At 41.1% G+C, this 23,450-nt stretch overlaps 1 protein-coding gene across 2 annotated transcripts in view; it reads left to right on the top strand.

Annotated features, from left to right (window-relative positions):
- LOC133459576 (voltage-gated potassium channel subunit beta-3-like) overlaps window positions 1–23,450 on the top strand; it is a 39,699-nt gene that overhangs the window by 2,691 nt on the left and 13,558 nt on the right. Inside the window, exon 1 of one of the 2 annotated variants that reach the window (XM_061739663.1) lies at window positions 3,493–5,009. The exons of the other annotated variant lie outside the window; for it this stretch is intronic. Coding sequence (XP_061595647.1) covers window positions 4,711–5,009 — 299 coding nt within the window. The 5' untranslated portion in view covers window positions 3,493–4,710. Of the gene's footprint in view, window positions 1–3,492; window positions 5,010–23,450 lie in introns of those variants that run through there. 2 annotated transcript variants of the gene reach the window in all.

Raw genomic sequence — 23,450 nt, 5'->3', positions numbered from 1 at the left:
TTATAAATTGTGACTGAATATGAGACATTTCTTAACTGAAGGCTAATTTCTATATTCTCCTTTTTCTTTGGAAACAAACACTCTGTTGCTCTTCAAACTGCAGAGCAGGTGTGGAAGAGTGAGTGTAACACAGATTATGTGGATTGACCAAAAAATGTTGTCATTAGATGAAGCAGGTCTTTTGTTTTGGTATGCAAAGTTAAATATAAAAGTAAAATATAATCTAAATTTTGATGGCTAATATTAAAGTAATTGTACTAAGTATTTAATAACTCTCTTTTTCAATTAATCTTTTGTATAAATAATCTTTGAGCCATACCACAAACAGTTTTCAGCAGGATCTATTCCTGTTGCAGTTTGACCGAGCTGAAGGCAGCAGGGAGCCTGCCAAAGACAATGTACCACTGTGGGAAATGTTTGTTCTTATTCTATCACGATTTCCCTCCTGAAACCATAAATACACTGTTTCTATTTCTATTTTTACCAGATGCTGTCTGACATTGTTATATTTTTAAATGGAAATGCACCTGAAGTGTTCAGGTCATGTCATTTTGCAAAATGAGGAACAGCCGTATATAAACAGACTTCCGCGATTTTGTGACAACTGCAGATTTTGTAGTTCAGAGAATATCCCAGATATAAAACACAGACTTTATAATGAAGTAGCCACATTTATATTAACCTGAATAATACCATACCATATTATCTACCGTATGAAATGGCTTGACGTAAAAAAAAAAATATGCCGCTATTTTAAAATCACTCAATGTAGCAATACCATTGCTGACCACTTGGGGGAGGTTATCAAAAGAAAGCTCTTGCATCAGCTACTGGCTTAAAACTGAACAAATTGTGCCTCTACTGGGATAATATGGCACTACAAGATGTATCAGACCATCCCCACTCATCAGTACAGGCAGAGGCGGTCCTGGCTACTTTTATGCCCTGGGCGAACAGTCCATCAAACGCCCGCGCTGCGAAGAAAAAGAAAACCACATCCCATCAATGCACAGCCATGTATCTTTAATAAATACTGTAAATGAATAAGACAAATAGATGAAATACAGTGTGTATAAAAAAACCTGTGTGTAAATTACACTAATCCTTCACACATTCAAATGTATAAATAATGAATAAAATAAAATGAATAAATAAAAAAAATACAATTAGGCTTATTCACATAATCTGAATTGAGTGCTCAGACTGTAGCAGATATTTTAACTTGTTCTTTCACCATTTTACAACAGGTGTACAATGCTAAAGTGCAATCTAGAACTTTTCTACTTCTGTCTTCTTTGCAGCAAAATCATCAATTACATCACGAAATCTGTTGCGCAACTGTATGATTGATGCTGATGATGGCAAGTCCAGAGAGACGCTCCTGTGACATAGTGGATCTAGTGTATGTTTTAATAAGTTTCAGCTTGGAAAAACTCCTTTCTGCTTTGGCTACTGTCACTGGAAGGGTCAGACCAATTCTGGGTGCAGTCTTGTATCCCACACCTCCTCACACAGACTCACAGCCAAAATTATTTTTTCACCATCTTGATCGTCTCTGATCTACAACCTGAAAGTTTTTTTCACCCTCCACCACCTTCTCTCCTATTGGCCTCTTTGCGCCCTCTATTCCCCTTTCACATAGAGGGCGCAAAGCGCAGACCGCCGCCGGCTTTCCCATTCAATTTCTTTTTAATTTCACTGTGTCGCGCTGTGATGACATCTCGGCACAACCAATAGGAGAGAAGGTAGGAGAGAGAGAAGGGAGAAGAGAGAAAGTTGTGAGAAGGTGGTGGAGGTTTTGCCCTACCCGGCGGCAAATTCTTTTTTTTTTTTTTTCTTTTTGAGAGCGCTCGTGCGCCCCCACGTGGATTGCCCCCTGGGCAGTCGCCCATATTGCCCATAGCAAAAACCGGCCCTGAGTACAGGATTGTCAGAGGCTCGTTTGTCAACACATCAAATCTTTATACCCTCAAGTGGTCAAAAGTGGTAATGCTACAGACTCTCATCATATCAGATATAAAATTCTTACATACACACATCTTACACATATGTTTTAATGCTGTTACACTTATGTTCTAGCCTAGGCCAGGGATCACCAATCCTGGTCCTCGAGGGCCGGTGTCCTGCATGTTTTACATGTTTCCCTGCTTCATTGCACCGTGATAAAAGTGACTGCGTCGTTAACAGGATTGTGCAGACCTTGATGACAAGGTGATGACGATGATTAATTATAATCAGGTGTGTTAAAGCAGAGAAAACTCTAAAACATGCAGGACACCGGCCCTTGAGGACCAGGATTGGTGACCCCTGTTCTAGGCAGAAGAAAAGTGTTAAAGTGCATTTCACACTGCACAGCGAGGTACGATAAAGGAGATATAGAGGTGGAACTAACTAGCTCTGTAGTGAGAATTTAGTCAACACATTTTGGGAGATTCCCGCGTATCAGAAGCAGGTCTATACACCTGGAAGCTGAACATTTCTGTGAAGCAGCTGATTTGACTGATGCAATCTGCTCTGGGACAGCCGACTCTACACAAGACTTCCACAGACCTAAGAACAAACTGACACAAGTGATGAATGTGTGTGTGCATTTTTTGAGATTTTTTTGGGCCCTAGTGGCCTTTTATTGAAGTTAAAGACAGGAAGGGGGTAGACTGAGAAAGAGAATGCGGATGACATGCAGCAAAGGTGCACAGGCCGGGATTCAAACCTACGACCACAGTAGGACTGTAGCCTCAGTATATGAGCCGCTTGCTTAATCCACTGCGCCACTCAGCGGCCCACATGTGAGGTATTTTATAGATTGCCTCTCTGGGGGAAGCAGACCCAGCAAGGCAAATACTGAACAGCAGCTGAAACCTCCTCGATTGACAGTTTTCTCTAAGGAAATGTCAGAATAGTTAAGATTTTGAACATATGCTTGAAGGGATTGTTTCCCCTGTCTGGCCAGCAAACGCAATAAATATTTGATATTGATTTGACATGATGTTTGTGATTTGTGATTATGATTTTACATAGTGATGTGCCTCATGTCTTGCATCTGCTCTTTATTAGATGAAGCAATTAGTGTGATTCCGTATTACTTTGGTGATTTGTTGATTATACATATAAACATACATATAAATATATAAATATATATATATATATATATATATATATATATATATATATATGTATACACACATTAAATACTCTATGTGTGTGTGTGTGTGTGTGTGTGTGTGTGTGTGTGTGTGTGTGTGTGTGTGTGTGTGTGTGTGTGTGTGTGTGTGTGTGTGTACTGTGTGTATGGGTTTTTATCTGGCCATGGGTGTGGTAGACCAGATTCCTGCATATGGAAACGAGAGAGCCAAGTGTGAATAAACAGGGAAGACCCTGTTTATTCATATAATAAATGAATATAAACGAATGACTTGGAAATTTTTTGTTGCACACGGTTGGGGACCAAACATCTCCGTTCATATATTTGATTGTGACGATGTGCTGAAATGTGCCAGTCAGTGTGATGAAAAATGTAAGAGATCCCACCCGAGAGAGGGAGAGACTGAGCCTGAGAACAACATGCACAGCACGGAGACGCACACATGACGCACACATGCACGGAGTTAATGCAAACCCCTGCGCTGCTTGTGTGTCGTGAACATTCTGGTGTCTCTGGGAAAAAAATAAAATAGGGAAAAAAAAAAAGGCTGGCCGAGAAGGGGAAAATGATGGTGAAGAGGAGCCGAGAGGCGGCGTCGGGGGATTCAGGTGACGGCTGCCGCTGATGCTTGGAGCGCGCCGGCGTTGTTTTTCCAACCCGTTTTTCCAACGGTGCGCGGTGGATAACAGGAGACGGGGAAGCTTTGCTTCTGAACTAGTGAAGGTAACACAAGCCGGCTCCGTGCGTGCTCCAATTGTTGCTCATTTCCCTGTGCGTGCGTGGATCTGCTGCTGCGGGGCGATGCTGATGCTGATGGGGATGCTGATGGTGCGGCGCGCCGCTCCGAACCTGTGAATCAAGTCTCTCCATCCCGCTCCAGCCGCCCGCCTCGGCTATGTCAAGGCAAGAGATCCAGCTGGGTGTTTTCTGCTTTGCGACAAAAATCATGCCTAATTTCCCTGGGAGGTGCGAGGATGCTTGTGGTTAGGATTGTCTCTGTCTTGCTTCTTGCTGCGGTACACCCCGGAGCTCCTCAGCCCCACACAGACTCCACCAACCTCAGCTGAAGGGAGAGCAGCAAGCTGGCAAGTGCTGTATCATCCAGCATAAGCCATATAGGAGCGTGTGCATGTATGTGGGGAAAAAGGCCGACGCTCTCTGGGGCTTCCCAAGAACTGCCACATCCCCCCCAATTCATCTGATGACTGCTGAGAGCTTACAAGCCTCCTGGTGATTCTTGGAGGGCAGCCCTGATGTATCTTGTGAGTGTGAAAACTCTATGAGCCATCTGCCAGTTTTGCATCAGCAGACAGGAGAAGGAGCAGACAGCAGCTCTGCATGTGTCATGTACGAGGCTGGACTCATGCCTGTTCACAGCCGCTCCCAGCCAAAATCTCTGACCTGCCCTGTCTGAGGCCTTTGGAAGAGTATCTCTGCACTGCCACAGCAGCGAGACCTGTGCAGCAGCAGCAGGTTTGCAGACAGAACTGTTTGTTGTGACTCCCAACAAAAGCCCCCTGGACTCAGACTCTCCGAGTGAGTGAGACGCAGCTCAGACCCGGGTCAGGATGCAGGTGTCCTTCGCTTGCACTGAGCACAACCTGAAGAGTCGCAGTGAAGACCGGCTCTGTGGCCTTCGCACCGCTCCACCTCCTGGAGGAAGCAGTGGGGGGGTCGGGGGCAGTGGTGGAGGAGGGGGAGGTGGTGGCAGTGGAGGAAGTGGAGGAGGTAGTGGACAAGGGAGCAATGGGAACTACATCACCCAGGGCTCTGTGAAGACCAGGGAGGGCCCCGGGTCCCGGCAGACGGCACAGGGCCATGCCCACATGAAGGAGGCCATCGGGCGCCACACCAGTATGAAATACAGGTGAGTGTGGGCTGGACGTCTGGTTTATCACAGCCTTCTGCCCTCTCTGTGCTCCCAATGTAGAAGATCGTCACACCAAGTACTTGTATGTTTTTGTTGCGTGTTCAAGCTTCAGGTTTGCGGCTCCTACTTTGTAAACTGGAAACTGTGCAATTTTTATCAGTAGGGCCCCCTTATAGAGGGTATGCATTGACGACACTTCCCCACTGGACCACGCCCCCTTACTCGCACTGAGTGGCAAAAACAGCTGCAACTAGTAGGGGAAACTGTGGAAAAGGCGGGATAACAGCCGATTATCGGCTTCAATTAAAGGCAGTTGGACTTGACAGTGACCCGAACAGTTACCCCAAGAACCAGTGGTCCATGGACATTAATATTTGGCCACAAATCCAGTTTCCTGATATTTATATGTGCTTAATTTTCTACGCTGGGGAAATACACGAAGCAAAGCTTGAAGGCTTAAAAAAGTCTTGACGCTTGGTCCAACTTCAAGGCAGGATTTGTTGGGGAAATTAAAGTGATGAGGACACCGAACTTTATGATTTGACCGTTTAATGTTAGCTACCCAAAAATCCAACATTACCTGATACAAAATGGGAACCGCAAATCCACGTTTTGGTGCCTGGAATCCAGTTGTTTCTGCGAATTGCAGCGACCCATTTGTCTCTCTTAAGCTTATTTTTCGGCAGTCTGTAAGAGGGTAACTCCGATTTCTTGCTAAATCTACAGTATGAGTACAGTCGATCGCACAACAGCTCTTTCCCATTTCAGATGTTTTCGGGTTGCGCAAACTGAAAGTTTACGCTGCCACTCAGTCTTTCTGCCACTCAGTGGGCGTAACCCGCTGTGAAGTCGCATCTGTGACGTCATGCGCATTCCCTCTATAGGCTGTGGAGGCTAAGTCATTATCATGAAACCATCAAAGAGTTAGATGGTTTTGTAATTGTCATCAGTCACTTTCGCCCCCCTCAGAAAGCCTCTGAAATTCTGACTATCCAACCTCAGCTCTTTTTCTGTTCAGGGCTCGCCACATTAAATCATTATATTCTACATGTTGATATGGCAAAAGTTTGACCTGAGATTGCTTTCCTGACCCAACGCTCCCCATGTATCCAGGGACAGGGAGAACTCCCGCGTCGACACACACAGAGACCTGGAATCAGACTGGTGACCTTCCAGATGGAAGGCAACCAGTTCTACCCACTACTCAATAGCTACCCCTCAGAAATTCTGACTACATAAGCCAGCCCGCCCCCGAACAGAAACCTTTTGGATAACAACACAAATGGCACATATCTAAGATATCATTTAAGTGCTTCCCAGTGAAGTAAAAATGTAATCCATACCAAACAGCCATAATGTTATCACACTGTATCAGACAGAACATTTGACATACACTTAATGCATATTTCGCACTGGCCTCTTGCTCATTGCCACAGATTAATAAAAAGCCTACCTCCAATAACAGCTCTCTGAAAATCACCCCAGGATACCCAGGTTTAAAAGCATTTCATTTTCATGAAACAGCGCTTCAGCTGAGTGTCTTCTGCACAAAAAACCGGTGTTGCACGAACCCACTCTGAGTCATGATGCAGGAAAGAAAATCAGAAAGGGTAAACAGCAAGAAAATACTTGTTTGTGCTACATTCACTTCAGCTTGATAGATCAGAGCTTAGGCTTGTCAGGAGCGGCAGTTACTGCAGTTTTGATGCACAGAGGTGCTCTTAAAGCTATAGGGATGTGCATTTAGAAACACAAAGGTGTGAACATAGCCCAAGGAAGCATACCATATGTTTCTTTCAGTTAGACTGGAACATTCAATGGGAGGAGAGTTTTAATGACCTGTTTTCCTGGTAATCAGGCTGATTGAATTCTTGCCATTCTCTTCAGGCAATTTTGTTTTTCACTTAATTGGATGCTTAAAAAGGGGAATGTGGTTCAGGACAAAACTGGGATATCTCCATGACCATTTCCTTCTTTAGAACTGCAGACATGCTTGTGATGTCCTCAGATTATTAAGGCCCGAGCACTTACAGTGCAAAGGCCCTATTGTATCTGTAGGAATTGTTCTCGTTCTCGTTTTTATTTTTCTAGTTTTTCTTCTGATGAAAGGAGGGCCTTTTTGCCCCCCTAAACGGGCCCTAAAAGTCACCAAATTTTGCACGCAAGCCAGGCCTGGCGAAAAATTTGATATTTAATGGTTTGCATTAATGGGCGTGGCCTAATGGCTCAACAGCGCCCCCTAGAAAACTTTGTGCCTCAAGCCCCACAATACGGTTTGATGTACATGGACGAAAATCGGTACACACCTGTATCATGTCGCAAAATTAAGAAAAGTCTTTTGGCGCCATGGCCGAAACTGAACAGGAAGTCGGCCATTTTTAATTAATCGTGTAATTTTGGGCAATTTATGCCACTTCTTCAGCCGTTAATACGGCCCGAACCATAACGTGCCGTAACGTTTCCATCCTGCGACGACGCGCATTACTTTTCTCAGTCAAAAGCGTTACAGTGGCGACGATAGACGCCAAAAAGCGCGCCACCCCTTCATCTGATTGGTCCATATGAGTTAGTTCCTACTTTCTGCCATAACTTTTGAATGGTTTCACATAAAGACTCGTGGGTGGTGTCATCTGACTCGGTTTTGAGTCCTTGAACATAATTGGTGCAAATTAGCCCCGCCCCTTCATCTGATTGGTCCATATTTGATAGTTCCTACTTTCTGCCATAACTTTTGAACGGGTTGTGATAAAGACATGTGGGTGGTGTCATCAGACTCGGTATTGAGTACTTGACCTTCATTGGCATGAATTAGCCCCGCCCCTTCTTCTGATTGGTGGATATGTGATAGTTCCAATTTTCTGCCATAACTTTTGAATGGTTTTGATATACAGAGTCGGCGGTGGTGTCATCCGCTAAATGTCCAGGCCTGAAGAATCTACATGCAAGTCATACAAGCGCTTCCACTGCAGCCTGAACGTGCACAAGGGTGCGAGGGCTCGTTCATTGCTGCTTGCAGCTTTAATTCTGTTTGTTCTGCCGCTAATAGGGATGCAGCGGCACAATACGTCTATACAGCATATGGCCGACTAGGGTTGCCCTTAGCAACTCCCCAGGCATTGCCTTTAGTGTTTTTTCTTTTTGTTTCCTTATTCAAGTTTATTGCTAATTTCCTCTAAAATACTCGAATTGTACTTGTTTTTGTGCCTTCTGTTATGTTCTGTGTCTGCATGTGTACAACTGCAATGATAAGACAAAGTTTCATGCAGTTAGGTCTGTCACCCGAAAAACTGTTTGATTAGAGTTTATTGGCCATTATGGTTGGGTTCAAAAAGTTTTTATAAAAACAGAATGAACAGAGGATAAAGAAAGGTTTGTGTCCAACACATGTTTATCTGCCAATGTTCCTCACCGATTTTCAACAGATGTTGGGACATAAATGGCCACAGGGCAAACTGTCACTGGCAGGCTGCTGGATGCATCTGTGTTAATGCTGGAGTGGGAGGTGGAGCATGTTCCGTACGCAGGGAAATATTTAACACAATGACACATAAAACAGCATTCAAATGCAAAACATAGTTCAGGAATCTGTTGGCTGCTGTAAATCAAGTTCAGAACAGCGGGGACAACAGGACAGTGTTCCAGAGAAACGACACACAGGGATGCCGCTGTGCTGCATCTAATTCTGCCCTGTCTGTGTTTGGCAGCATATCACTGGATGAATAGTGAGAGGAAACCCTCGATATCACTCTCACAACTGTGTGCTCGACATGAAACAGTGGCCAGCATCTGGTTAAATTAGCCTTGCACAAAGATGGGAGATGGGGAGTTTTGGCTGGTTGCCAGGCAACCACATGGATGCAGGAAATGTCCAGGTAATATGTAAGGGATAATGCCCGACGAGGTGTCCATTAACATAAATATATGGCAGTACTACAGTGTCTCCCGTTGCTAAGTCCCATTGCTAAGGCAAACCTCGGTTCACGCCCCGCAAAGTCCATATATTTATGTTAATGTCCACCTGGAAGGGCATTATCCCGCTTATACCACGGTCACTTACCAAGAAACATAAATATTAGATATGTTATTCATGCTTTAATGTGTTTTCAGTTGAAATCATTAGTTTTATAACAAGCCCCAGCTGAGCGGCTGAGCGGACTATTTAATCCCTCGTCTGCAGCCGTTGGAACCTGGTAAATTACAACGTTTTTTAACAAGCCATAACTCAGTTTCCTTGGTAACACCGGAGGGTCTGACTAATACCTGGAACAATCACTACCGTCCCATAAAGTCCTTAATGGACACAGTGTTGACTTCTCCAGTAACTAGGACGGACCTGAGATACGACTTAGCAACGGGAGATATTCTAGTCCGCCTATTTTCTTTTCTCTCCTCTTCTGCATCCCAGTCATCAAAATTGTTAAATTCACCAAATAAATTAAGAGAAATTACAAAATCACTCATGTCGCCATCCTGCGGTAGCCGGCTCTTCTTCTCTGAATCTCCGTTGCCGTGGTTACCACCTGGCAGTTTATCCAGCCCAATGATATTAAAGATATCAGGCAATTTTACCGAAATTATTTTCTAGGTATAGATTATCACTTTTAATGTACACCTGCCAGCCAATCAGAATCGAGTATTCACACAGACCGTGGTATAAAACACTTTAGCGTTATTGTGGTTACATTTCCATTTACAATTTCCTTGATAAGATGTAAATTAAATACTCTATACTTCACCATAATCAATCAAAGAGCAATTTCAACTCATATTTTTCTTAACCCTTTTTCAATAACTTTAATAATGTAATTGGATTAAATAGTGAAATGTCTGTTATTTAACAAAGTAATAGGATAACATTAATCTTTGACATTTTAAAGTCAGGTCTTCTCAGATGAAATGCAGAAATAGCAGATTTAATTATGCACCTCCTTTTTTAAATAAATCTATCGTAATCCTGTTGTACTGTTCAAGTATACAGAAATTGACTGTGAAAATAGCAGTGGAATGCTGATGTCAATGCTGCCAGTGTGTCTTCTATTCTATGTAAATTTTTTGCATTAAACATTTAGGATTGGTGCGCGTGTTGTTCCTCACCAAAGTCCTGTCACACACGAGCAGAGGAGAAATGGCCGTTGAAAGGTTGTTTGCATGAGGATTTGAAGGGTTCTGACATTCAGCTATGAAGAGGTGAACTGCTGTCCAGCAGAGGACATTTGATCTGTCAGTTCTGAAAGCTTGAAATTACAGTCATGCTTAGTTGTCACTACTCAAGTTCTGCAGATATACTGTAATCATTGAGCTCAAAGAGAGGCAGTGGTACGTGCCCAGGATGTTCCTGTTTAAAATATACTTCAACCGTTTCATACACTCTGATGATGACAATGTTGTTTGTCCTAAAACTAATTGTAGACCTGAAAAATCCAAAACAGTCCACATTTTCTACTAAGTTTCAAACAGTGATAAAAGATTCATCTCACTGAGTGAGGTCATTATAGTTAATGATGAACTTTTAATGAAATAATATGGCCTCATATTGTTTTGATAATTAACAATCACTGGAAACAAATGCTTTGTGGAGCACAGAGGAGAACGAGTGTGCAGCTACAACAACATTGACCTTCATCTCTCCCCTCTCCTCCTCTCGTTGAATTTTTGCTGCTGAGTTTCCAGTTGGATGAACAGATTAGTGACTCACCATGAGATCCAGTAAGTCTTAAGCGTAGTCACACCACTTCTTAACTTGCTTGGTTTTAGTCTGGTTTGCAACCAAACAACATCCAATCTATGAAAAACCTTCAACTCTGGGTGATTATCTTCTACTGCTTTGTAATACATATTATATACTGTTAGATTATTCCAGAAATGTCTAATAATAAATCCGGAAACTGTACAATACTTTTTCTTTATCGTGACTCCGCATTTTTGAGAGATTTAAAAGCTTGTATAATTAGATAAGTACATGAAACAGATAACTTAATCCCTTCAGAATACGAAGTGACATCTGGGTCAGTGTTTGACGAGGCACAGATTTGTCAATAATTGACTGGATGGAAGCTACAATCTGTCGGCCCTCCTTTAATTCTCAACATAATAATTAGGGCCAGAAAAATCCACATCACGCAAAGGCAAAGTCACATTGCATAAAGCGTGCCTCCACAGGCATTGGGAAATCCTAAGAAAAACACTGAAATATGGAGCTAGAACAGTCTCATAATTCACAAATGCACACACCGATCCACAAATGCACAGAAAAAATTCACAAATCCACAGAACAATTCACACGTGCGTAGGACAAGATACACAAATGTTTTTTTTGATGCACACACAAATATAACCTGATTTACAAACGTTTTTTTGTCTGTGAGCTGCGCTGGATTTGTGTGTGACTTTTGAGACTCCCCTGACGTTACTCGATCCACAAATACGTTTTTTTAACACAGAAGGATCTGCAACCAATCAGATGTCTTCCCTTGTTTTAGCCAATCATAAGAGCGGACCCCACGTGGGGGACGATTTACTCATAAACCAATCAGATTAAAGGGGCGGATACACCTGCTGTTTCAGCTGCGTTGGCGCCGTTCGCTTAGAAAAGTGATTCAATATTTCGAGTTGGTGGAGTAAAAATAAATAAACAAGACGGCAACTCATGGAGAGGAGATCACTGCTCTGCTTTTCTTGTGATCTCGGTAAAGAAAACAGCGCGATTGGAGATGGTTTGTGGGGCCGTTCAACCAGAGCCGTCGGGAGACTGGAGAGCTTAGTCCTGCCGATGCAGCAACTGATGATGAGAAACAGCGGAGATATTTATGTATTTTCTCCGTTTGGTTTGACTACGTGTTACATGGGATTGTCCCCCTGATTCAGCTCAGAACCAGACAGACCGTAGCAGAGAGCTGGCCGTCATCCTTCTACCTGATGGGGACGAGCAGCAGGTGAAGCAAGCACGTGCATGTAGTCAGGAGATCGTTTTCTTTACCGAGATCATAAGAAAGATCACAAGAAAAGCAGAGCAGTGATCTCCTCTCCATCCCGTGTTGCTGTCTTGTTTATTTATCTTTACTCCACCAACTCCAAATATTGAATCACTTTTCTAAGCCCAAACAGCAGGTGTATCCGCCCCTTTAATCTGATTGGTTTACGAGTCAATTGTCCCCCACGTGGGGTCCGCTCTTATGATTGGCTAAAACAAAGGAAGATATCTGATTGGTTGCAGATCCTTCCGTGTTAAAAAAAAAACGTATTTGTGGATCGAGTCACGTGAGGGGAGTCTCAAAAGTCACACGCAAATCCAGCGCAGCTCACAGACAAAAAACATTTGTAAATCAGGTTATATTTGTGTGCGCATCAAAAATAAATTTGTGGATCTTGTACTACGCACCTGTGAATTGTTCTGTGCATTTGTGAATCGGTCTGTGCATTTGTGAATTTTGTCCTGTGCATTTGTGGATTGGCCTGTGCATTTGTGAATTTTGTCCTGTGCATTTGTGGATTGGCGTGTGCATTTGTGAATTATAAGGCTGTTCTAGCTCCATACTGAAATGCAACATTTTTGTGTTTTGTTTTGTTTTTTAATATAGAAAGACCAATGAATGTATGATTAGGATTTTGACCAATTCCATGGAGGATTTGTAACCTTAATTTTACCAATTAGTTTTCGAACACAACCATACAAGTAAAAGAACTGTCATTTGCCAGAGTTTACTCCAATCTTTGTTGCTGTAAAGTAGTAGAAGTTCTTTAAATCAATGGGACACATAGGCACAAGTGAATCCTGGGGATGTTATAATATTCAAAACATCTTACCGACTGTTTTAATCATTTTAAATTTACTGAGCTGTCATTCATGAGACAGCTGACCGGGAAGCTGACATATCACTTAAATATTCATCTCCCTCCATCTCTCAGACATAAAACAGCAGAACGGTGCCATGACCTTCTCAAACAATGAATTTCATTAGCATTTCAACATGTTACCATTACTGATTTTTTTTTTCCCACCTTGAAAAGACATTTTCTATCCTTGTACCCCTCAAAGAAGTGCTACACATGTTGCCACGTTCCCATCCACACTTAAACAGATAATTATTAATGGTTGATTAGTTTAAAATTAGCTCTTTTCCGGGCCTCTTCATTACACTCTCAGATGATAGGAGAGTCACGACCACTAATAAAGAGTTTTTGATCATGTTCATATCACTGTAGGATTGTGGCCAAGCTGAATGTGTAATCACAGCCTTTTTTCCCTATATGGTGGCTTCCCAACAAGTTTGATTTTATTTCAGGACAGAGCTAATTTTAAAATTGTTCTGTCACTTGAGAATGCAGGGGCTGGATTTTTACTAACATTAGTTACTAAAATGACCAAACTAAATCCATGTATCGTGCCATTCATTTCAGCTGACTCATTCAAGAGTCAGCCTATGGCCTTCAGTTTTGTGTATTCAATAATTTCAGCAAAGACCACTAGATCTTAAATCGAAGAATCTTAAAATGATTTAAACATTTTTTTTAAATATACTTACAGCCTTGTACAAAAAGATAGCTTTAGCTTCCATAGCTTGACTTCACACCTACAGTATGTCCACGATACAGCGAGTGAATGTTTATGTACATCATCAGGTAAAAATATAGTGAGCCACAATTGTTGGAATATAGACGTGATTTATTTTAAGTGACAGTGTATGTAATTTAAGGTACCAAACAGTGGCTACTTAGCACTTTCGATGACTTTTCTGAGCTGTGAATTAAGACCTAACATAGCATAATCATTCTTATTTTCAAGGTAGTATGGCTTGAAGTGCTTTTATCTGTAATAATGGAGGGCTAACTGAGATTATCCTTAAACCGTCAGTGGGAAAAGGTGATCATATCTGTCGTTTTTTGCATTTTTCACAGTGACTTCAATTTACAGACTATTTAATACTTAACAATCTGGCGACAGTAACAATTGCAAACTTGATTAACTTTTTTTATTTATTTACTTTTATTAAAGTAGTTTATTTTATATTAATTTTTTGGTAACAGAAAAATAAACATTTTTGAGATTAAGTTTTCAGTTATACTGATGTGCAAATCAATTCAAAATCACATTTAAAAAAAATGATTTACTGTACTTTTATGTTAAAAAATACATTCTTAAAAACATTAAAGGGGACCTATTATGGCATCTAATATCTATTTTAAACAGGCCTTGAATGTATTAAAAACGAGCTTTTGATTGTTTTTTGCTAAATAAATTAGAAATTCAGTCTCTAAGCCATGTCTTTATCTTCCCATTCTCTAACCTCATTATCTATGCAGGATTCTGAGTGGGCGGGGCTATGATAATGAGGCACTGTGCTGATTGGCTGCCTGAATGACGCGATACACTGCTACGAAAAAATGACGGATGCTCCGGCCGGCGGAGTTAGTTGTGGGCGTGGTTTCACGCATCACTCCTGTCGTGACGTAACGACGGGAGCAGATTCTGAACGGCTCGTAGATCCACATCACACTGGACGGCTCATCCGGGCGGCTGTACAGACACTGCAGAATTTGGTTGCTTTCCTCCTTCTCTGAGTTGGCAGGCTGAGGGGAGACCACTTTATATATGTTAAAGCAAGAGAAAACCTGTTTTTCATAATAGGTCCCCTTTAAGTTACCTAGTGAGAATACCAACATTGAAACATTTCTCAATGCCTTCAGCACAAGAGCTCTAGGCCTAACTGGTTGTGAGTCATGAGTATGGAAAATTAAATGAAGCTTTGATCAGATGAAGACAAAAGTTCATTTTCAATGTTAGGGTGCTTTCACACCCGCGTTCATTTCTGAACATACATAGGTAAAATAAGTATTTGGTATTTGGTGCAGAAACAACTGGATTCCAGGCACTGAAACGTGGATTTGCGGTTCCCATTTTGTATCAGGTAATGTTGGATTTTTGGGTAGCTAACGTTAAACGGTCAAATCATAAAGTTCGGTGTCCTCATCACTTTAATTTCTACAACAAATCCTGCCTTGAAGTCGGACCAAGCGTGAAGACTTTTGTAAGCCTTCAAGCTTTGCTTTGTGTATTTCCCCGGCGTAGAAATTAAGTACATATAAATATCAGGAAACTGGATTTGTGGCCAATTATTAATGTCCATGGATCACTGGTTCTTGGTAACTGTACCAAATATTAATGTCCATGGACCACTGGTTCTTTGTAACTGTACCAAATATTAATGTCCATGGACCACTGGTTCTTGGTAACTGTACCAAATATTAATGTCCATGGACCACTGGTTCTTGGTAACTGTACCAAATATTAATGACCATGGACCACTGGTTCTTGGTAACTGTACCAAATATTAATGTCCATGGACCACTGGTTCTTGGTAACTGTACCAAATATTAATGACCATGGACCACTGGTTCTTGGTAACTGTACCAAATATTAATGTCCATGGACCACTGGTTCTTGGGGTAACTGTACGGGTCACTGTCAAGTCCGACTGCCTTTAATTTAAGAATTTAATTTAGATCCCTGCACTGAGGGCCATACAGCCCAACCACCCGCCAGGCAGAGGGAGGGGAAAGCGGTGAAGAAGGAGAGAAAGAGGATGGAGAAACCGGAGCATTAAGTTTAAGTTTAAACTACTAGTTGAGATCTCTCTTGTTCAGCTTTGACAGCCTTCATTTCAGATGATATTTCGGTGGCGACATCTGAAATGAAGCTGGATAGGTTGGTTTGGATCGGAATAAACGTAAGTAAGTGTCACAGGTTAAGCTAAGTTAAATAGCTAATGGTCAGAGCTCCAAAGGTTGGGATCCGAAACCTCTCTTCAGATGCCTGTGGGTGACATCACAGAAGGGTTTATCCAGTTCTCGTTGAAAGTAGCAAGTTAAAAAAATGTGTCAAATGGTCAGTTTTGTGATCGAAACACTACTATTTCCAATTGAAGAAACGTGACTCATTTTGGAAGACTTGCAAAGTACATGTTCAGTCATAGCTGAGCAGCACTGCAGAGCGTTTCCAGCAAAACACATGAACAGATTGTGGGGCATATTGTGCATTTCAAATACCTGACTGAGAAATTTTACATTTTTATTGGCAGCAACAGAAAATGATTAGTCTTCAGGTGGCAAATTATTTAGAGCAACAATGAGAGTTTATGGTGTGAGAAACTCTGTTCCTTGTTATTTGAGTGAGCTGACCCTTTAAAGCTCAGAAACAGTGTGCAGAGGGTTATTAAAAGACAACAGGCTATATTTCGAAAGTTTTTGCTCAGAAATTGCATCTTAGAAGCGTGCACCGACACACACACACGTATGCACACACACTATTGCGTGAGTGTTAATAATATCTGGGTGTGCTTCCTTTCTGGAGAAGTGCCTGCTCAGCATATGTGTGGTGTTTTATGGCAACTGCAGGGGGAAAAAACCCCTCCATCATCTGCACCTAACCGTCTGTATATAGTGTGACGGTGAAAACTAACAGTAAATGTCAGCACGGGTTAAAATGCTGACTACACCATGACACTGCACCTGTGCGCCTTCTCTCTCCCCAATTAATAATGTATGGAAGGAACAGCCGAGTCGCTATAATCACCTTGTTTGGAGTCTATGATTTATGGCAAGAGAAAAAATAGACAAGAAAACACAGGGAGCCCTACTTATGGAGGCTACAATGAAGCATCTGTGTTTCTATGTTTCCTGCTCACAAGTGCATTCATGCGAGTATAGCTGGGTGACTGTGTCCGAGTGTAATTTCCATCAAGCGTGAATATTCACGTGAAAGCATCAACTGTCAGTCGCATATTAAAGATTTCGCCCATTTCTGCAAAAAAACCCAATGAAATATGGGCTAAGGATCTGCATATGTGCGAAGGACTGTCATAAGGGAGATAGTGAGAGGAAAAAGTGAGCATGTGTCTCTCCAGACTCTCAGATAGTAATTTAGCAGACTGCAGCACTGCAGAGAGAGGCAGAGTTGAACGCAGGGAGGGGGCGGCCAGTTGTCACACACAGGAACAATGACATCCTCCACTGCCCAGAAACAAGATTAAAAAAGAAATTCACCAACTGCAGCAATCAATGAATTTCCCCAATAATGCACACCATTTTCTCATTTTCCCTGTGCATGATGCATTGATTTATGGTGTTAGATGTATTAATTCCTGGTGTTAAACGAACACTTTGGGATGACAGAATCATGTGCATGTAGTTCATCTTTTTAAAAAGTATATTGAATGAACAGAAATAAAAGGAAATAGCTGTACGTAGTTGTCTCACAGCTGCAGATCCTCCTGGGTACTTGACATTCTCCTAATGCTGACTCATATTTTGTTGTTGTGTTCTTGTGTTTGTCACACACAACCTTTCTGTTTGTCATCATGGTACAATTTGAAAAGGAACGTATGGCGGGAGGCTGTGACAAAGGGGCCGAACACAGGCTTTATTAATGCCATTAATTTCCATGTCTTGCTTGGCAGCCTCAGGCTGAGTAACAGACTGTTCATGCATAATTCTGAAGATGGAGCACATCTCTCCTGGAGCGCTCTTAAAAATCATCTATAAATATGAATAAATACAAGCTTGTGAGCGTTTTCTTTTCCATGTTTTTTTGTGTGCGGATACTGTAAATACCCCACCTGCTTCGTTTGAGATTTCAAGCTGATTAAAACGGCAAGGAATATTTTTGGGAGGCTGTTAATTGGACCATTAATGTTGCACCAGCTTTTCATTCTAACTTCAGTTCAGTTTGATGGATGTCGCAAAAAAAGCTACTGAAGGAGAACAAAGATAGATAGATAGATAGATAGATAGATAGATAGATAGATAGATAGATAGATAGATAGATAGATGGATGGATGGATGGATGGATGGATGGATGGATGGATGGATGGATGGATGGATGGATGGATGGATGGATGGATGGATGGATGGATGGATGGATGGATGGATGGATGGATGGATGGATGGATGGATGGATGGATGGATGGATGGATGGATGGATGGATGGATAGATAGATAGATAGATAGATAGATAGATAGATAGATAGATAGATAGATAGATAGATAGATAGATAGATAGATAGATAGATAGATAGATAGATAGATAGATAGATAGTAGAGGTGGGTGCAATTCATCGATGTGTCGATGCATCGCGATGCGTCACGTGACGATTTGGAATCGATTAATTACATTTTTTTTTTTTTTAAGTTATCCTATCCAGATTCCAGACTGAATAAGCTGCTGAATCGTTTCATTTTCAAGAATGCACATTTCTTATTGTTCACTTGAAATATGGCAGATATGTTTACACTAAATACATTTGATGGAAGTACATATCTTGTTTACTTGAATTAATGAACTCATTAAATCCAAGGCGTGACCGTTTTGAGTGTTTTCCGCCAATAGAGGGCGCTCTCATGCAAGTGCAGCTTTCCCTGGTCAAAGTTAAGTAAGTCAAAGAGCAAATGTTTACATAGTCAGAAAATAAATTATTTTGTGTCTTTGAAAAATACATGTCAAATGTTCAAAAAACCTTGTTATTTACTTAATGAGTGTTGTTAGAGGAACTGAGTTCATTGATTGGCTATTTATTTACAAATGTAGCCACAGATGAAGACAAAATCAATCTTTTATGGAAAAAAGCATTAAAAATCACAATAATCGAAGAATCGTGGCACCAATAATCGAATCGAAAATCGTTATAATCGAAGAATCAAAGCTCCAATAATCAAAATCGAATCGAATCGTGAGGTACCCTTGTTTGCACACCCCTAATAGATAGATAGATAGATAGATAGATAGATAGATAGATAGATAGATAGATAGATAGATAGATAGATAGATAGATAGATAGATAGATAGATAGATAGATAGATAGATAGATAGATAGATAGATAGATAGATAGATAGATAGATAGATAGATAGATAAAAATGATCGAATTGAACTAATCTTTCAAATAAATGTCATTGAAATGTGTGTATGTGTGTCCCATGCGTCTCATTTACATTTACTGGTGTTCAAAGTAACTGCCAGTGTGAGAGAACAGGCAGAGCTGTCATTCGCTGACAAAGAAGAGCCAGATTTCCATACGAGGAATCAACTACATAAACACATTTTACCTTTCTATATCATCCTCGACCTTTCACCTGTGCACTTTTTTCATAGGGTTTAATGCATCGGCACAAACGATATCGGTCTGACACCCACACTAAAGCGCACACATGAACGCCGGTACCAACACACACACACACAGTGGGAGACAAATGCTTACATATGCAGGAATTTAAAAATAGCCTAAGGTCTGGCATCAAAAATAGACCAGGAAAATAAAAGCAGGACGTGTCTGGCTGTGTCTAAATGCTTTGACAGTATGTCTGTCCACATTTGGCAATTCGTGGTGGATGCAGGCAGACAAGCAGCGAGAGGAGAGGTGTCGGAGAGTAAAAAAAAAGACGGCGAGCAACGAGTTGTGCTGCAGTTCTGCTGCCCTTCCAGCTGGCTCACAGGCTAATTAGCATGGGGGAAGGCACACAGAGGAGGAAGAGGAGCAGAGCGAGCTCAGAGCCCACGATGTTCTCAGATGTACATGCTGCTGTGGTCAGAAATGCAGTTCTTTGCTCCTCCCTTACAGCCTTCCAGCATTTTGATATCTGAATTATCAGACGTGGCACGTTGAGTAATGGACGGCTCTTTGGCGTACGGAGCATTTTGGATCATTGTGCTTTTGCTGTGACTCTTTGAGAGCTTGGCTTTGAGCCCCCCAGCTGTTTCACTGACCCACTCTAACGCAGGGGGTGTTAACATGGAGTGGATAAAAGGTCAGTTATTCAGAAAAAAATTTGAGACGGGGAGCAATTCAACCACGGGCAGGAAAGACATTCAGTTTGTAGCAGACAGTCCATGAAAGTTTTCTAAAGGTTTTTAGCTTCGTACATATTTCATTTACAGATGAAGCTCTAATAGAGAGAGTCGCCGAAGTTGCATTCTGGGACGCGGCGGCCATGCTGGACGAACGAGAATGTAAACAAACCACCGCAGTACCAGTGTAGTAGCAGAGTGGTAGCAGTGTTGTTGCACGGAGAGCAAAAAAAAAAAGTTAAAATCTCAGAAAAGAAGTGGTATTTACCGGGATACCTTAATCAAGGAAGCCAGGGACCGGTATTTTGAAAAAAATGTTTTAATTAACAGTTTGGATCCGTACGAAATCCCTGCTCCGACGAGGATTTACTGCCAACGTTCTGCACGACCGACGTCTTCGCCTACCTTGTTTGCGGTGTGAGCGGCTACACTTCAGAGCAGTTCCGTTGCTATAAGTCGTTGGAGTCTCATGTGCAGTTCACTAATGGATGGTGCAGGAGCTTGAGATCATAAAGCCAGTCAAAGGTAAGCTGCGCTTCATTCTAGCAACTGTTAGTGCTTTGTTTGTAGCAGCATGCACACGTGTGCTCGTAACTAGGTGTTACAAAAGTGTAGTTAAGATATATAAACTAATATTCAGACGTTATACTTTACTGTCATATACATAAATGTCATTTATAGGTCATGTATATACACAGTCCTGCTAGTGAGTGGCCACTACAATGTTTGGTTTCCTGCATAGAATGATACACAATGAAGTGCTGTCCTCCTTCTCTGTCGTGACATTTTCAAGACTACCATATGTATATATATATATATATATATATATATACACACACACACATACATATATATATATATATACACACACACACACATACACATATATATTTATATATATATATATATATATATATATATATATATATATATATATATATATATATATATATATATATATATATATAACAGTAAAGTGTTACTTTAGTATTACTGCTGCTTTCTACAGGTTTATGACAAATGAACTAATGTATGTTCATTTGTCTCCTCTTAGGAGAGCTGATTGAGAGGATTGCTCTGGACCGAGCCATCGATGACAACACTCCCAGGCCTGGCCTACGGACGCCAGCCAGCAGACACAAGCCCCAAGCCACACTGGACAATTTGTCATTCTTGCAATATGTTGTTTTCAATATTTTTAGATGTACAGTATGTTTACAACTGATACCTGTAGTCACACAGTTTATTCAAAGACAATAAGAAATACTGTATATTATATAAATATATATATAGTATTGATACCTATTTATTTATAAGAAACATGGATATATACTATTATTATTGAAATAATTGCACTACCTCCATTGTTTACTTGTATCTATTCTTGCAATATGTTGTTGTTTTCAATATGTTATTGTATAGATACCTATTTAATTTTGGTATTGAAAGCATTTATATGTAACATGTATATTTATTATTGCAATATAAGAAATTGCACTACCTCCATTTTTTAAATTGTAACAATTTTTTTAAGCATTCAAATTGCACTAGGTTCTGTGTTCTCAGGTTGCAATACTTTCAAATAAACACTTCTTGTTTTTGCACATCAAACTGTTATTTCTCCTTGTTTATAAGACATATGCATTTAAGTATGTTTATTGTGAAGATTGTGGGTATGGATGCGACAGACACTTATGGCTGTATTTCAGACACATTTATTTCAGTGTGGGTTTTAGCATCACTCATTTTTGCAACACAGGCTAGAACACCCATGACAACTTCGAGGTGTGGAAGTCCAGTGTAGTACTTCACTTTGTTGATGTCATCCTTCAGGAAATGTTCACCCATTTTCCTCTGACCGAGCTCCCGTTTCAGGGCCCTGTTCTCTTCCAGCAGCCGCTTGATTTCATCCTGCCGACGATGACAGAAGTCACATTCTGTCAGCGGTCTCTGGTCAGCTCCATCGTCTACTGGTGCTGGTGTCTCCACTGTGGATCAGATAAGATATAGTTTATTCTGAAGGAAATCATTAGAGCTAAATGTGCCACATACAGCTGCAACAAAAACAAGATATGGTCTTGTATCTGCTGGCTCTGTAAGGCTTACCTGCTGGAAGAAGGTCATCAATAACTGTGTCATCCATCGCAGGTGTACTGTCAGTCCTCCGCCGTTTTCTCCTTCCCTTCTCTCATAGCGTGCAGTCGATGTGACATTTATCTTAGTGTGGCCCAGGTTGAGAGATGGGGCTCAGTCTGGGTGGGAGCTGTACATTTCATTTGCTGGTTTTCCTGGTAACACAATCAAAATTATCATCCCAAAACATAAGTCTTGAAAAAATATAGAACCTTAATGTTATGTTATGATAGGAACACTTATTTGAATGGATGTGCATAACATAGATGTGGCACTCATAGTCATGACAGGGCACCTGTAATGACTTTATGATTTCTTACATGTCATGATTATGAGTGTCACGTCTATGTAATGCATAGTGTTAGCCTTATGACTGCCTTTACGTGTGTTTGTGTGCGCGCTTCTATGTGTGTGTGTGTGTGTGTGTGGTGTTGCAGTTGAAGGAGAGACAATGTATAAAAAGATAATCATACAGCATCTTTAACTTACCAGAATGAAAATGCAGGGAGCAGACTCTCATCGACATCGGGATAATGTGGAAGGTTATATTTGGTCGTCTTACAGCCAAGCGAGCCGACGACTGTTTGTTATCTCAGATGTTTGGAGGTTCTGCCTCCGAGCAGGAACCGGTGAAAAGTTAAACCATTAGCGATTTTTTTCCCCACGTCTGTTATGTGGAGCTGCTGCTGCAGCCACAACACAGCAACAGGCTACCAGGGTTTACAGAATAATGTAAAGTAACGATTTCACGTAAAACACGACGAAGAGGGGGCACGTCTGTACGCGGTGCGTAGTGGTCTGAAGAGCTGCTAATGGTTCGTCCAGCATGGCGGCTGCCAGGTGATGACGTAGATTGCGACTCTCTCTATTAGCAAAGCTCTTTCCAGGTGATGTTTTGGACATTTGGAAAGTCTTAATTTCACCAGCCCCTCCATATTGCATTCACAAAGCACTACATAAACAATTGATAAACTGTTTGTAATACTCCAACGTGGATTTAAGCTTACAGGAAAGGTTTTTTTTAATGAAAACATCTATAAATACCTCTTTGGGGGCTTTCAAATGAAGGCTGTTAACAGGTAATAAAAACCCAGCCTCAATAATAGTTTCTTTATGGTAGAGACTTGTAGATTAACACGGCCGACTAATGGTTTTAGATACATTTATATTATGTTGTTTGTACTGCTAATGGTGGATATAAGGACTATTACCTTATCAATTTTTTAAGATTTCGAGACTTTTGCTCTAAAATCGAAGGAAATATTACACCATATAGGATAACATGAGTAAAGAATCTCAGAGCTGGTTTCAGGGAATAATAGGCATTTCCCTCCTAGTTCTGGTCCAAGAAGGAACGTAGAAGCAGTTGCCTTTTCATTTCCTCTTCTTTTTTTATTTATTTATCTACTTATCTTGCATATATATTACTTAATTAAGTTTTACCAAGTTTGTTAAAACTTCAATTATGTA

Source organism: Cololabis saira, chromosome 14, assembly GCF_033807715.1.
Source record: "Cololabis saira isolate AMF1-May2022 chromosome 14, fColSai1.1, whole genome shotgun sequence".
Lineage (NCBI taxonomy): Eukaryota > Metazoa > Chordata > Actinopteri > Beloniformes > Belonidae > Cololabis > Cololabis saira.
This window is presented reverse-complemented; position numbering and strand designations above follow the sequence as displayed.